At 40.8% G+C, this 16719-nt stretch overlaps 1 protein-coding gene across 2 annotated transcripts; it reads right to left on the reverse strand.

Annotated features, from left to right (window-relative positions):
- Positions 1-6066: 6066 nt before the first annotated feature.
- On the reverse strand, positions 6067-16231 carry pkd2 (polycystic kidney disease 2). Of its 2 annotated transcripts, none has more exons than XM_065295347.2 (15): positions 15118-16231; positions 13968-14081; positions 13123-13256; positions 10481-10731; positions 10175-10399; positions 9853-10081; positions 9604-9774; positions 9318-9499; positions 8035-8155; positions 7852-7950; positions 7659-7780; positions 6966-7083; positions 6693-6853; positions 6431-6587; positions 6067-6355 (listed from the first exon to the last, which is right to left on the reverse strand). In XM_065295347.2, the coding sequence occupies exons 1-15, from the start codon at positions 15509-15511 to the stop codon at positions 6128-6130; spliced, it is 2706 nt and encodes a 901-aa protein (XP_065151419.2). In that variant the 5' UTR covers positions 15512-16231; the 3' UTR covers positions 6067-6127. The 2 variants fall into 2 exon arrangements, with proteins under 2 accessions (XP_065151419.2, XP_065151418.2); XM_065295346.2 differs by having other exon boundaries at positions 6693-6856; positions 15118-16230.
- Positions 16232-16719: the final 488 nt, after the last annotated feature.

Genomic DNA, 16719 nt, shown 5'->3' on the forward strand with positions numbered 1-16719 from the left:
AAAACGGTTTGGGCGCCCCGGTGGCTCTCGGCCCCTCTCAGAGTAGACTCGCTCTCGGGGTGCCGGCCTCGGTTCCTCTCGCGCCCTACCTTGGCGAAGTTCTCCCAGAAGAGTCTTAGATAGTTCCGACATCTGCTCTCGGACATCTTTCAACAATTCTACTCTCAGGGCTTGCTTCCAATCTGCGTGTTCAGGTGGTGCTGCGGTGTTCCCACTTACGGCTGCACATACAGGGGTTTCACTTACTTCGACCTCATCACCCTCCAAGGCCAGCGCCTCCTTCTTTAGGTCTTCAAAGGTGAGCCCAGAGTCCCTCCGAAACTGGACCCTCAGACTTTGTCTCACGGGGCCCTCTTTCATCCCCAGGAGGAACTGGTCACGTAACAATGTCTCTCCGTCTCCTAGCCCATGGTCCCGTCGGGCCTGCAGGCGAGTGAACTGCTCTCGCAGCCTGAGGGCAAAAGCTCTAATAGGTTGTCGGGGGCCTTGCTTACAATTAAAAAATTGTGAACGGAGGACAGCTACGGGGGTATGGTCGCCATATTGCTCAGTAAGGAACTGGAACACAGTCTGGGCGGTGGCTCGGATTGCTTCGGGGGCGGCTTGTACCTCTCGCCGTGCTTCTCCCTCTAGGGAGTTCAACACAAACTGGAGCCGCTGAGCGGCGCTAAGGCCCTGTAAGTCGGCCAAGTACTCTAATTGGGCCTTCCATTCGGTCAGTCGTACCTCCGACTCTGCTCCTCCATATTTCTGGATCCATGGGCTTCCCATGATAATAGATGTGGCACGGGGTGGGGCTGCAGGCCCCGCGTTGTCCGTCATTGGGTGACCTTGGTTACTCAACTCGAGGTGGGACCCTGCCGACTACGCCAAAATCTGTCACCACCAGGGGCTGGCTGTTTTAAACTAAAACCACGCCCCTTTGCAACTCCCACCTCGAGGAGGTCCCCAAAGCCAACCCAATGACCAGACAAACACGGGAACAGGTAAGTAAAATTTAAAACAAGCTTTATTTAGTTTAAATATTTAAAAGAACTGGGAATTTGGGGAAAGGGGGAAATTAAAACTAATAGGTCTCTTCTTCTCCCTCCAGGGAGACTGCAGCCACGGGCAGACAGGCCAAGGACAACAGGGGTGCCAACCACCACAAGCCGGGGGAGAAAGGGAAACGTCAGGCTCCGGCCTGGACCCTGCTAACCGTGGCGCCCTCCTTCTTCCGTCCTGGAGGCAGAATAATTTTGGTGTGACCGGTAAGGAGGATCTCCACTGTAGGTGTACCTTTCCTCGGGTCGGCAGGGGGTCCTCGCCCCACGTGCCTTTACGTTCCTTGTCGTACGTCCACCCACGTTCTCCTTGTGCCCCACAGATAGTCGCTGTGACACAAAAGCACTGTTAGCTTACACTTGGGGTGTTTCTCACCGGCTCTGCTGCTTGCAGCTCTCTGGATAGGTATCACGTTACACAGTCTGTTCTCCAATTGTTTCTCCTTGTTCTCCACAGGCGGCCACTAGGACACAAATGACACTGTTACTTGGGCTTCGGGTATTGCTCACCGACTCTGCTGCTTACAGCGCTCTGGGTAGGTATCACGTTCACAGTTTGCTCTTCAATGATTCACTCTCGTTCTGTTCTCTCTCCACAGGTGGCCGCTAGAACACAAAGGCACTGTTGCTGAGACTTCGAGTAATTCTCACCGGCTCTGCTGCTTACAGCTTTCTGGGTAGGTATCACGTTCACAGTTTGCTCTTCAATGATTCACTCTCGTTCTGCTCTCTCTCTACAGGCGGCCGCTAGAACACAAAGACACCGTTACTGAGACTTCGAGTATTTCTCACCGGCTCTGCTGTTTACAGCTTTCTGGGTAGGTATCACGTTCACAGTTTGCTCTTCAATGATTCATTCTCGTTCTGCTCTCTCTCCACAGGTGGCCGCTAGAACACAAAGACACTGTTACTGAGACTTCGGGTATTTCTCACCGGCTCTGCTGTTTACAGCTTTCTGGGTAGGTATCACGTTCACAGTTTGCTCTTCAATGATCCACTCTCGTTCTGCTCTCTCTCTACAGATGGCCGCTAGGACACAAAGACACTGTTACTGAGACTTCGAGTATTTCTCACCGGCTCTGCTGTTTACAGCTTTCTGGGTAGGTATGGTTCTCCTCCGTAGGTCAGCAGAGGGGCGAAGGTCACACACCACCTCACCGGGTCGAGCGCTGCCCTATCTCCAATGCCCATAGGCCGATCGATTCCTAGACGGGGGCGCCCTCTTCGTAGAGACCACGGGGCGGCGGACCCTTTCGCCTCTGACTCTGCGACAAAACAGACACAGGTAAGTTCACACCACGAATGTTTCCAATGGTTTACTCACGGTCACGGACAGCTCTTAGTCTGCGTCCCTTCGTACTCCGAACAGCACACTACAAATAGTAACAGTAGTTTCTGAGGTCGTTGGCCTCTCCGTCCTCTGCCCAGTGGAAGAAAATGGAGGATGCGGGGCTTCGTCTACAAGACACACAGCAACCCACAGCAAATACACAGCACCACTCCAACGTGAAAAGATTTATTACACAGTCTCACTCACCACACTATAAGTGCACCACAACAAGGGAAGCGCCCGGTGTCCTCCACTGCGCTTGGGCTACGATAAGGCGATGGGAAATACGACCACAATAAGTCTCGTTGCGGCGGCTGTTTGAATGTGTACTTCTAACGGCTCGCCCACCACACTCTTGTAGGGGTAGGGCCGCCCTCCTTCTCCTGGAGGTTTCCAATGGCTACACAAGTTAATTTTTGCCAGTTACTCCACCCAAAAAAAAAAGGTATACTCACGGTGGATAGCCTTTATTTACGTTGTACCAAACGGTCAATATCTCTTCCTGCTTTACTCCTTCAGTATTGGTTAGAACAAAGTTCCTTCTTACCCACAGGACTTTCCTGTTTACTCCAGCAGGTCCACAACAAAGGCTGAAACGAGAGAGAGAGAGAGAAACACAGACAGCCACCACGTCCAAAAATGAGCACAGCTCCGTTTCCCAGCACACACTAAGCACCCCTAACTGTGTTCTAACTGTGCTTTATATACTCCTCTCTGTACTATCATCATCCAATTACCCGGCGATCTCTTCAACTAGGCACAGCTGTGCCCAATCGGCTGATTACAGCCTCCGTGAATCTGCCGGATGTCCGGTGTTTCCGTTTTCCGGTCTGGACGGAAACATCCGGGCGGAACCAAAACTTCCTCAACTTTTGGTTCCGCCCTGAAAGATCGTCACCCCGTGACATCTACTCAAAACTTTTTTGTTTTACACTGCAAAAAAAAAAAGTTTTTAGTATTTTTTTCTTGTTTTCAGTAAAAAATATCTAAAAATTCTTAAATTAAGATGCTTTTTCTTGATGAGCAAACGACCCAAGAAAATAAGTCTAGTTGTTATAACAAAAATACCAAATTTAAGTGATTTTGTGCACAAAACAAGCAAAAAAAATCTGCCAATGGGGTAAGAAAAAAAATCTTGAAAATTTTTCTTAAACACTAAATTCAAGAAAAATTTGCTTACCCCATTGGTAGATTTTTTGCTTGTTTTATGCACAAAATCACTTAAATTTGGTATTTTTGTTATAACAACTAGACTTATTTTCTTGGGTAGTTTGCTCATCAAGAAAAAGCATCTTAATTTAAGAATGTTTAGATATTTTTACTGAAATATACTAAGAATTTTTTTCTTGAAAATAATTTTTTTGCAGTGTACTTGTTGATTTTATTTTACTTGTTGATATGTTTTATCATTGTTTAAAATGTTAACATACATAAAAGAAGCCAAACTAATATAAAAATTTGTGATAAATAAATCTAAAAATTTCGGCTATTAGTACAATGTGCAAATCAAAGACTCTGTGCGGGAAACCCATGGGCACCATGATGGAGACGACTGAGCTATACAATGTCCCTTTATTGTAGGACATTAGTGGTGATGTTAAACTACAGTTGTTCTCAATGTTGTGTGATTGGGATTACAAAATACCAAAAATGAGATTGTTATGGGTTTGAATGAATTTTATTTTTAAATGACTGTGATATTAAACTGGAAAGGCACATTCACACCATTGATCATTTTAACTATAAAACATTTTTTTTTAATTTTAGCAGCATCCATATCACAACTATAACAAGATACAGAGGATCGATATCATTGGGATCACTATCAGAGCGATCAGATGAACAATAAAACACATAAAGCCAATCAAAATCCTTTTTAAATGTAAAGAGATCATGCATATAAAAATGAAAACAGGTTATCATTCTTTGTGTGAATGTGTCTTAAATAGTGCATATTGACAAATAACATTGAAAAGATACTAATATAATGACGTGTGTAATTATTGTATGGCTAGCAACAACAAACAAAATTGCAATTTACTTGTTTGAGTGGACAAAGTGCACTAGAAAAATTAAAGTTGGATCTACTTAAAAAATTACTTCAATAACACTTAATATTTTTTTTTTACTTGAATTTTCTTACTTTAAGTGAAAAATGTAAGGTGTAAAAATTCCTTTTATTGGTAACACCTAAAATATGTCATCTTTTTCGACTTTAAGTTGAAATTTTTTTATTGTTTTAGGTGTTACCAATTGAAGGAATTTTTAAAAATATTACTCTTTAACTTAATCCAACTTTTACTTTTTACAGTGTGGCTCAACCAATAGCAGATGGGGATTGAATTTCATTACTTGTGCTGTTCTGGTTGATGCTGATAGTGGTGCTGACACACTTTAACTTTAATAAACGATTTACATTTTTACAAATTTCTTAAGTAAAAAACAAATACTCATGGATATCCCATGAAATCAGAAGCACTCCAAATTGAAGTTTGTTTTCAAGATGCAAGAAAGTATCAAAGTAATTATTAAAGTTTAAGAAATAGGCATATTATATACCAACATAATAAAACATGCCACACTTACAGCTGTATTCAATTCAGAAATGAATTACAAAATATGCAAAGCAAAATATACTGTATGTGCAGTGAAATCGAAGCAGTGAAATATATACTGTAGTGAAAATGTGTGCAATCCAAGTTTATTTACCAAAGGCAACGCATGCCCATATTCATATATATACATATGTGAATATATATATATATATATGAAGATGGGCATACGTTGCCTTTGGTAAATAAACTTGGATTGCACACATTTTTACTACAGTATATATTTCACTGCTTCGATTTCCACTCAATCATGGTAGAATGCAGTATAAAATTGCTATATGTGATGCAGTCTGTGAAAACCTAAAGTCATTTTTTAGTGATTTTTTTGTTTTGTACATACATAATGTATAGAAAATGATGTAAAAAATAATCTTGATATCTTTAATATTGAATGAGTAAGGTATCAACGATTGAAATCAATGTAGAAATCTAACTCTGATGCTGATAATAACACTTAAGTCTGGATTTCACAGACAGGGTCACATATAAATTTAGTTTTACCACAGTTGGTTTTGTGGTATACAGTTTGTATTATTGATGCATTGCTTTAGCATATACTGTGTATACGGTATAAAGATAGATAGAAATTTAAAAAGCTGTAAAATAGTGAAAGCTTGACGGTGCACTTAAAACAATTACATGAAAATAAAATAGTCAACATGTGATTGTAATAGTAAATTGTACCTGGTGTCGCAAACTAAATCAAGGCTTTTAACTTAAAATATTCATTACGATTGTGACTTGTTAAATTTTTTTACAATTAACATAGAAAATAGCTTTTATCACTCAAATTAGCTTTATAAGAATGTATGCAAAAATTCATTCTTTAATAAGTACCAAGTAACTGTGTATGACAGATTTTTTTAAACTGCCCTGCGCTTCAATTGACCTTCTATTTGCATTATAAAGCATAGGGTGGCTACAGACGAAAAGCCCTGATTAACTTTAATATAAAGAAACCTAAATAAATAGCTTTTGTGCAGCACTATTTCATTGTATAGCTGTGGGCAGGACGGTTGGCTGTGTGAATTTTGATTCTAGCACTGATTTGAGGTTCTAAATGGTTTTTGCCCAACGCACCGCATCAGACACAGCACTGTGAAACAGCAAAATTTGTGATCTATATACACAATCGAAACCCCTCACATATGGCCGGCCCCATTGGTCGCACCATCCGGACCCTCAATGGACAGCGATGAAGGCGGGCGGGAACTGCGTGGGCGGAGCTGAGCGGCTGGGATGGTGGGAGTGGCGTGGCGGTGGCTAACCTGTGATATCGTGTCGTCAGATTCCCATCGTTGCAGTTCCTCTCTCACCAGCCTGTCCATCTGCTCCCGGTGCATCTCTGGATCTCTCCCTGTCCTTTCGTCCTGAGAACACAATTTTGAATCTTAATCAACTGGATGTAGCAAATAATTTGTTGTGGTTAATTTCGCTTTCATCACCTCTGTGACTGGATTCCATGAATCCAGGATCCGTCCGAGCACATCTCTCCGTTTCATCTTGGCTCTCTCCATGACCTCTAACTTAACGATGACTGCGTCTATCTTCGACACGATGCTGCCGATTGAATGCTCCATGCGGTCCACTCGGCGCACAAGCCTGAAGCAAAAAATAAATAATATATATATATATATATATATATATATATATAATAAAAAAAAATCGTAATATAAAAAATGTGTAGTAGTGACTAGCGATATTTACACTTGGAATTCCTCGTATGACACGCCTCCTGAACTGCTCCCACGGCGACGAGAGCTGTGTCCGCTGTCTTCATCATCATCCTCCTCCGAGTCATCCTGGCTCCGGGAGAAGCTCCGCCCACTCTCCGGTCTGGGAAGTGAACTGTGCTCCAGATCCAAGTCCTCCTGACGTGCAGTTAAAAGATACTAAGCATCTGTTTCGTGTGTGTGTGCGCTTGTCTAACCATTGATCTGGTTTATTATTTTTATACATGATAAAGCTACATTCACTCACTCTCTCTTTCTCCAGATCATCTCTCATCTGCTGGTGTTCATGTTCGGTAAGCTCCTGATCTCCATCAAGGTCGTACTTAGCAAAGATAGCCTCGATCTCAGCATCTGAGTGGCCTTTTCTGTGTATAAGCACATGCTCGAATTCATTAATTGGTTCGTTGATTTAAGCTGTAATTCATTTAAAGGGCACCTATTATGCAAAATCCACTTTTACAAAGTGTTTGGACATAATGTGTGCTGGCAGTGTGTGATCACAACAACCCTAAGATGAAAAAAATACACCCGTTCCTTGTTTTTTAATCCTCGTTAAACCAAAGCAGTCTCATTAGACATGCCGTTTTGATTCTCTTATCAATGTGAGGTCACATTGATAAAGCCCCGCCCACTTACAGTCCACCCTTAGCGAGTTGTACACTGTCCACTAGATACTATTGTCTCAGACTGTATTAATCAGATCTAAAGCGCTTACTGGCTGTTTGTAAGGAAGTGAGGAGCTGTAGCTCATTTGCATTTAAAGGTACAGACACGTTTTTTGCTCCCACCCAAATAAGGGCATTTTAGACATGCTATAATAAATGATCTGTAGGGTATTTTGAGCTGAAACTTCACAGACACATTCTGGGCACACCTGAAACTTATATTACATCTTGTAAAAAGGCCATAATAGTTGCCCTATTATGTTAATATTCCTCACCCTCTCAGATCTTCCCGGAGTTCATCAAAGCTGAGTTTCCCCCCAGCCTGGTGTGAGCCGTCGGGCGCCTCATTGACGGAGGTCTTCTTCAGTTTAAGTTTCACCATTGCCCTGTTATAGCCCTGAAACACGATTATATAACATGAATATGCTAGACATCATAGATCTTTGTCTTGTGTTATTGTCCTCGTACCTTTTTAATGAGGTCTGTTATCTCCATCTCTGACCTCTGCTGGGCCATGTCAGCCTTCACCTCAGAGTAAGTGTCATTGATGATGGCCAGGAACATATTCTGAATATGAAGGAAATGCATGATTATAAATCGAATATTCATGTATATAAATGTATTTATATATATATTTTTTGTTTTGTTTACCAGTAGAATCATGAATATAAAGAACACAAAGGTGGTGAAGTAAATTGGTCCCAAAACGCTGTCAGCCTCTTCAATCTCCGAGAAGTCAAAATCACCCAGAATGATCCGGAACTGAGTGAATCTATGTCAAAGAGAGCAATGAATCAGAGAAATATACATTTAGCAGAAAATATATAAACATATATTGTATAGGGCTGTGATAGTTGTCATAACCACCACACCAATATGGTTGTGCAGCACCATCGCGTTACAAGTAAAGTGCATTACATAATAATATTACTTTTCTGAAGTAACGAGTAAAGTAACGCATTACTTTTTAAATGTACACCTTAATATTTGAGTTACTTTTTCAAAAAAGTAATGGAAGTTACTTTTTTAGTTTAATTAATTTGATAAAAAAAAATTATGTACCAAATTAAACTAAACGTAGTCACATTATGCACGCCTGTGTGGGAACAGTTTGAGTCAGAAACTGAGATGGCAGGCCAGAGCTCGACATTTTTGTGATGAAATATGCCATTTCTGAATGCAGAACTTTTAAGTCATAAAAAACACCTGCAAGGCCTGAAAGAGATCAAGCCTCAGCCAAGAAAAAGTAACGCGAAAATAACGTGAAAGTAACTAAAAAGTAACGTAACATTACTTTTCATGAAAAGTAACTAAGTAACGCAATTAGTTACTTTTTGGGGAGTAACCTAATATTGTAATCCTTAGGTTCGAGCACCCACCACAATGACCAAGCACATATGCTCAATTTGAATTAAAAACGCTTTTGAAATTCTGGAGCTTCTCTGATGGGTGGATCTCACAAGGGGCACTTTATATTTCGTGTCTAAAACCACACAGAAAACGTTTTCCTTCTTTTCTAAGCGCTTGGGTGCTCCAGAGCGTCTGCTGTTGCATTGCTTGACGTGACGAGCACCCACCAACATAAAAAGAAATCGGCGCCTATGAACATGCACGTTTGTTAAGAAACTAATATCTGATCTTCGTTTACATTTTTAAATTTCAAAATATATGTATGCATTATATATAAGCCTATATGCATCAATGCGTGCATGCGCACCCACACACACACCTTCTACAACAACCACAAAACCACGGTGAATCGGTGCATAACAAAATACTGCCACCATCACAGCCCTAATATGGCACCTTTCTTCTCCTTAACTTACAGTACTTTCCTAATTAAAATCTGAAAATGTTGTCCCTGATCATGTTATATCATTACTTATTTGAAGTTCCTGCGCCAAAAAGATGATTTAGATTCCTTAAAAACTTACATGCAGGCCTGAAAGGTGCTAAAATCGTCAACCTGGGTCCCGAACACTAAATACGCCAGCTGGGCGTAGGCAAGGAACACGATGAAGAACATGATGGCGAATCCCACGAGGTCCTTAGCGCAGCGTGACATGGTGGTGGACAGCTGGTTCATAGTCTTATTGAAATTAATAAATTTGAAAAGCTGTGGAAGAAGCCAGACAGATCCATTTGTTTTAATTTCGATTAAAGGTATTTTTTTAAATTATGTTTAAAAATGCATGCTCAATTCTAATGATGGGACCTCACCTTGACCCACGCGAGGAAGACGATAACGGCGGCCAGGTTGTTGAAGTTGACCTGGAGGCGAGCGAGGGGCTCGAAGTTTGGGTACTTGCTGTGGTTCTCCAGCAGGAAGTGAAGTCTACGACTGACCGCTGAAGTTCTGCAGATGTTCATGATGATGGCTGGAACGCTAAGCTGTGATGACAATGTATTAATTGTTAGTATGAGATTTGCCCTCTAGCGTTATGTAGATTTCGGGTCATTTCTGCCTACCGCGACAATGAGAACGTCCAGACAGTTCCAAAGGCTCTTGAAGTAGCGCAAGCGATGCAGGCGGATTTCTAAAACCTCTTCAACCAGGTAATACAGCACGAAAAAGCAGAAAGCCACTTCGCACATCCCCACAAAGTAGTCCCAGCTGGACACGTACCGGATGAGACGGACTGTCTGGAACTGCCAGGAGGTCACAGCGCCCCCTGTGGCAGGGAACTCTGCAAGCAGTCTGAGGCAAAGCAGGACAGGGTTAAATTTTGTTTATTAGCTAATAAAAATAAATAAAGTCATGAATTCAAAACGCTTAGTTTCAGTCGATTACCTGACAATACAAAACAAGTTAACATTGCCATTATAGACTGAGAAGTCCAGGAACACCGCTCTGGTGCCACGATCTAACCACAGGTTGTTTTTTAACTCCTGCAGCTGATTGGCTGAGCTCTCTTGAGTGCGTGAAAGATCCTGGTAGTAACCTCCACCCCCATAGGTTGACACTTGGCCCCAATAGCTGCTCTCACCCAAACTGCTCTCCGTTGAGTACAGCCACCTAAAACACAGACAGCGTGTTAAATCTTACAGACGAACCATAAATCAAACACTTTGTTATTCATGACAAGCTGTTGCATACGCTGTGCCATTTTCAAGCCCGAATGGTGCCTTGTCCTCATTGGCTGGGGAGTAAATGTTGTAACACTCGTACACCTCGTCCCTCAGGTCTTTGTGGACTGAACAGGATTCATTGCGTACTCTGAGCTGTCGAAGACGTGGGACGCCCAGCAGGAGGTTCTCGTAGTAGATCAGACTCTGGTTCTCTGGAAGGCTCTTGTTGTTGTACCAGAACTCCCAGTACATACCATTGAGAAAGGGCCCTTCTGTGAACTACAGACCCTTTATACATTTAATACCTATCAGGGTTATACTTAATCTTGATAGTTCACTTTAGACATAGACAGTAACTGCATCTACTTGTCAACTCACTCTCATTAATTTGCTTAACTCTATTTAGAGTATAAGTAGACTGTTAAGATAGAAGTATAGTCCCGTTTTTATGCATATGCGAGGGTCCACGTACAGGATGCAAATTTTGTCATCAGAATAGTATGCATACTGTACGCGCAATGCCAGATTTTTGTAGGGTAAGTCCAGAGTATAGTCAGTTTTTTGCACGCACAGTCGAATGCACTGCCTTGCAAAGTATAGTTTATTTGACTCGTACATGTACGCAGAAGTTCGACAAATGCGCATTGCGAGAAAATGCAATGCATTTCCTGGGCTACATACTACATTCTCCTGTAGACGCATGCGCGACCTTTTAAAAACCCGACACAGCCGCGCACTCTTCTGTTGATGAAAATTGCTTCAAGTACACTGTATGCAAGTCCTTCCAGAAAAACACGATTATGCAATCGCATGATTCAACGCATAATCAGCCAAAGTCCGAATATTTATGCGGGGGCCGCATTTCTTCAAATACGCAGCACTTTCGCAGCATGAATTGCAGATTTCCGTGCGCAAAATATGTGGGGCTTGCATGATTTCATAATCCCCGCATTTTCGTAGCAAATATAACATACAGTATATCTTAGCAGAAAGTTGAACATCATTGAAAAGCTGCATAAGCTGCAGTTTTTGCAAGTTCCCGCAATTTCATCGCATAAAATTGCATAAATATCCTGCATATTCCATCGCATTTTTTAAAGAAAACGTGCCGCAAGTTCAAGGATTTTTGCCCACAACAATCACAAAAAACTCGCTTTTTCTGGAAGGACTGGTATGCGGACACTCGCGTACTTTAAAAAATGATCCATACTTCGGCCTTTAAGGAAGGGGTTATTAGATAGGGGGGTGGTTTCCCGGACAGGGCATTGAGTTTAATTTATAGTCGTGCGTAGGTTCTATTCAGTAAGTTATACATAGGCTGTATATAGCTCTGCAAATTTTAACAACACGTCCATTGTACGCAGATCACAAGCGCTGCGATTGGTTCCGTAGAACCAAAAATATCTGTGTCGCATTTCTTCATAGGCATTCCCGCTTGTGACGGTAAGAACATGGGCCAAGTTGAGGAGTGATTTATCTTAAAGGGATACTTCACCGATTTAGCATTCAGCTTTGTATCTGTAGAAACCCGGCAGTATTACTGAATGACCATGTTTCCCTCCATCATTTCCCCCTGAGAGGAGAGATATCTGCATTTTGGTTCTGCAAAAAAGTCCTCCGATGATGCAAAAATCGTCATATTACATCATTGGAGGACTTTTTTGCAGAACCAAAATGCAGATATCTCTCCTCTCAGGGGGAAATGAGGGAGGGAAACATGGTCATTCAGTAATACTGCCGGGTTTCTACAGATACAAAGCTGAATGCTAAATCGGTGAAGTATCCCTTTAAATTCCACCAAAAGTTGCTGTCTATTTACCTCCTATCACTGCAGGTCCTAAATCATACACAACAAGCTGCTTCTTCGCTTGTGGGTTTACTGGCCAAGCTGCTTCTTTTTTGGGTGTTGGACTGCTACTGTGGTTACACGCGTGGATACTGCCTACTAGCAGTATGCTTGTGTAATTGCACGTCGACGCGGAAAAAAAATGAAAACCGATGTGTAGCATACGCCGTCAAGGCTACGCCGTAGGACCTAAGCACACCTATAATAAACCCTTAAAGCCGAGGTCACACAAGACTTTTTATCCTATTGACTTCCATTCATATGCAAGTAAATGCGTCAGACCGGAAATGCAAGCTCGTGCGACAATATTTCGCAGATTGTTGCGTAGCAAAGTTAATCGAATTTGTATCACGTGGAGAGTAGTGACTAGTACAAAACTGATATGTCACTGTGTGACCTTTATCTCTACTGAAAAGCACAAATGGACGAAGTCGAAGATCATATTGATGAGCTGCTCCTCGCAGCATTGTCCGACAAATACTTGCATACTCAAAGTCTAGTGTGACCACAGCTTAAGTCTTAATATTACTTTGGTCAAAGCAGTGAATGGTAACCACGTGAGATGGCAGAACATTGCCATGGTTACCTCTGTGTCTGTCAATCATGGTATTTTTGGGAATGAGTCTTGTTCACAGACATGGAAAAAACATTTAGGGGATTCACTTCCCATTTAAATGCGGTTGTCACTGAAGTGTGTATGGCGTATAAAAGTTGCAAAGTTATTTATAGTTGGTAAAATTTCTAAAATGGACTATCAAAATAAAGTGTTACCGAATTCAGAATTTTCTTGGTGTAATAAAGTATCTGTAACAATGAATATTTACTTTCCAGAAGTCCTCCATTGTTGAAAGGGTCTTGAAGGTTGTCGGTTCTCCATTGGTTATTGGCGTATCCAAGAAGAGTTGGGACATGACTTTAGTGTAATAGTACATGTTGGTGCTCACCATTCCATACGTTACTGAGGGATATCCAAAGACAATGAGAAAACTACGGATTAAGATCTTCTAAAACCCAATGAAGGTTTTACACATTGGGAAAGCTACATGTTTCAAACATTTTGAGGTTGTTTTCCAGATAGAACTTATCCTAGTCCCAAACTAAAATGCATGTTTGAGCAGCCTTAATTTTAAAACATCTAGCCCTGATTTCTTGACATATATCAATGCCACATTGTTTTTTTGTAAGCTATGTTTGTAAAAATTAGATAAAACTAAAGCATAGTCCTGAATTTTTCTAAACCCTGTCTGAGAAACTGACCCTTAGTGTTTGCTCACCAAAAAAGTGGACTTTTTAAGTAAATGCATTTGAACTGACTGAATACTAGCGTGGTGTAAAAAGTACACAGTCATCATTGGGATTCACAGCATCTGGTTATTCCAGAAGGAAAAACTGGCACAGCTTAAGCGGACTGGGGAATAGCTGTACAAACCACCCAAATGGAAAATTTTTGTCATGTTGTATTTCATTTAAACTATTTTTTTTTTAAAGTTTTTTTAAATGTAGTGCTCAGGTTAAAAATTAAGTTATCTTGTTCAAATATAATAAATATTTAATAGTCTTACTTTGAAATCTGGTCATGCAAGTAAAATAAAAGAAATGTTAAAGCACAATATAAGCATACGAAATGACCGATGAGTATCATCAGCTGGTTATTAATGTCAGCACTTACAAATGCAGATGGTGAGCAGGAAGAGTATGTATGTGATCATCTCTCTTAGAACAGTCTTCAGATACATCTCTCTGTTACTGTTACTTTCACCCAAAAGACGAGTGTCCCACAATACTGAAACAGAGAAATTTAGGACTTCAACTTTCCATCGACACAAACTTTTAAGTACTTTAATCTGATAAAGTACTTTACATTGACTCCCACTGTAATTAAATTAAGCTTATTATTATATAATAACCCTGCCCTAGGATACAACACATAGATACAATACAACTGGTGCCAGTGACTGAAATAATTTTCTAAATGAATAAATGTAAATCCAACCATTTTATGTAATTATTAATATAATCATGAATAATGTATATAATAATAATATGATATATAATGATATAGATTAAACCTAACAATAATCAATTATGTTCAAAATGCATCATTTAATCTCTTTATGAACCAATATTTTTTTTTAAAGAAAACAATTTAAAATTGACCACGAAAGCTGCTTGTTTATGTTGTTACTGCTGAACCCATCTATAGACGGTTTCATCGGACGCACACGCATTGTGGTTCTGTGTCTGGACTGGACTGAACTTAACTTCCGGTCTGTGTTTATTTAATGGTCTGGCTAGTTGCTAAACTTAACTATGGAACAAATACCTCATCAAAAATAACAAATGTTTTGGTTTCCTAAAGACAAGGGGAGATGGTGATCATGGATCATCGCTATGTAAAGGTATGGCAGCCGATCTTTAGTTAATTTTGTATACATGTTATAGTACACATTTTACACAGTACTGTTATATCAGTGTAGTTTTTTATACGTTTTGCTATGATTTGAACTAAGGTAATCTATTTGTTGTTTATTTTGCTTGATATTTAGAGATAAACTACTCTAAAAGGTTGTTATTGATTCTTTCCAAAGTTTACCGGAAGTTACGTTTGTTCCAAGAAAGACGTTTGTTTATGTTGTTACTGCTGCCCAGCCATCTGCCAAATTCATAAACGTAAATGAGTTAGGGTTAGTCAAAAACTTTTTTGAACCACTTCAAACTAGTGCATATTTTTACTTATCCGTACTTTAACCTCACCACTAACATTAATATACATTCAAACATTCATGTATTAGGCATATAAAAAACAGCAAACGTTATACCCCTCATTTTTTGCAGTATCCTCTTCCCACAGCTGCGATGCTCGTCCTGTGCGGGTGGAGTTGGATAAAGTCCTCTGTTGATTCTCGCACTGATCCCGGAGAAACTACCGGGCCCGCGGCTGCTGCTGCTGGAGGCCGTGGACACAGACCTCCGGCCCGGGGGCCAGTCTCCCTCCATCATCCCCTCCTCCGGCTCAAACCCCGGGTTGTCCCGGCTCCACGCTTGACGGGAGCTGGAGGTCGGCGGGGACGGGGTCTCATCAGGCACCCCTAGGCCCACTTCTTCCTCATGGTGCATTTTTTCCATCTCGATCCCTTCATATTGCGGTGATGCTGCTGCGGCAGATGCTGCCGGGGTCTGCGGTGCTTGAGGCCGGACGCGACTGGAGCTCATCGTGCAATTCAAAATAACCGATTATGAACGAAATATTTCATTTCAGACATTTTTTTTTACGCTGGGTGATGCTACGATTGTTATGATATAGTGTTACTGTTATATTAGGATTGTGCCAAACGTACAAACAAACAACTTTGAGAAAGTTTTATATTAGATAAAGTGAAATTAACTGCGATGTTTTCACTTATTTTTAAACGTTTTATTGCGATGTTTTAATAAAATGACTGCGAAAATCCTGTTGAAAAAAAATAACGTTAACTGTTATACAATAAAAGTAACGGTCAGAGTCTTCGAGCAAAAGTACCGACGTATTAAAAATGCAACTTAAACCTGCATTTAACTCTTACTGAAACCTCAATCCAAAGTTTGTGAAAGTGGAAAAAAGCAGTTCTCCAGACTCAGCCATCTTGTTCCCAGTTGTTCCCTTAAAATCCCAGACTAGAGGAATCCAGTTACACTGACATCAACCTCTGGAAACTTCAACATCGCCCCTCCCGATCTCCACTGTACTTTCACTGAGACTCACAAAATCACCAAAACACGCTTAGCATAACAAAAAAGCCAAACTTTAGATAACTTTTACTTCTTTATATTATTTTATAAATGGTATAAAAAACAGTCATGCGATGTTACATGTAACGTGATCTTTTTTAAAGTTTTTAAAAGGGTGATTTTCCACCAAAGCAGTAAAAAGACGAATTCAGAAGATTACAAAACAACTAAATTATTCTCAATATGTTGTTTTAAGTCTGTCCGCTGCTAAGCAACAGGATATCGCCCCCACTTCAGGATTGGACTACGAACTGTGAGTGACAGTTACAGGAACCAATCAGTGTCTGAGTTCACCTCAGATTTTCCTGTAGCGCCTTTGGATTTCTATCATGGTAATGCCAATGGTCTAACTCTAAATAACATTCCTTGAATTTCACAATAGTTTTATAAAATAATCGGTGCCATGTGACAAATAATGATGAGGGACTATCACTGTACACAATAAAATTCACCCACCGGGTGGCAATACAGAGCTTCTTTATTTTCCCCAACCGTATTTTGACAAGTTCCGCCCCCTGAATCGATCACAGTTTGTTGTGGTCATATGTCGTTGGTCGCATAGATATGTATGGTTGGTCGCACTTTGTCGTGGCAGAACCTTTTCTACTGTAATGTGAACGACATTTCAAACACCCAATCAAATTACGCTTCGA

The sequence above is a fragment of the Paramisgurnus dabryanus genome, chromosome 4, assembly GCF_030506205.2.
Source record: "Paramisgurnus dabryanus chromosome 4, PD_genome_1.1, whole genome shotgun sequence".
NCBI classification, from domain to species: domain Eukaryota; kingdom Metazoa; phylum Chordata; class Actinopteri; order Cypriniformes; family Cobitidae; genus Paramisgurnus; species Paramisgurnus dabryanus.

Bases quoted from the DNA above. Each gene is read 5' to 3' on its own strand.
- pkd2 (XM_065295346.2), bottom strand. From the start codon at position 15,511: ATGAGCTCCAGTCGCGTCCGGCCTCAAGCACCGCAGACCCCGGCAGCA. The intron at 10,400-10,480 runs GTATGCAACAGC...TCTGTGTTTTAG, and splicing joins GGGCTTGAAAATGGCACAGC to GTGGCTGTACTCAACGGAGA. The intron at 6,588-6,692 runs GTAAATATCGCT...TTTTTGCTTCAG, and splicing joins TCATACGAGGAATTCCAAGT to GCTTGTGCGCCGAGTGGACC.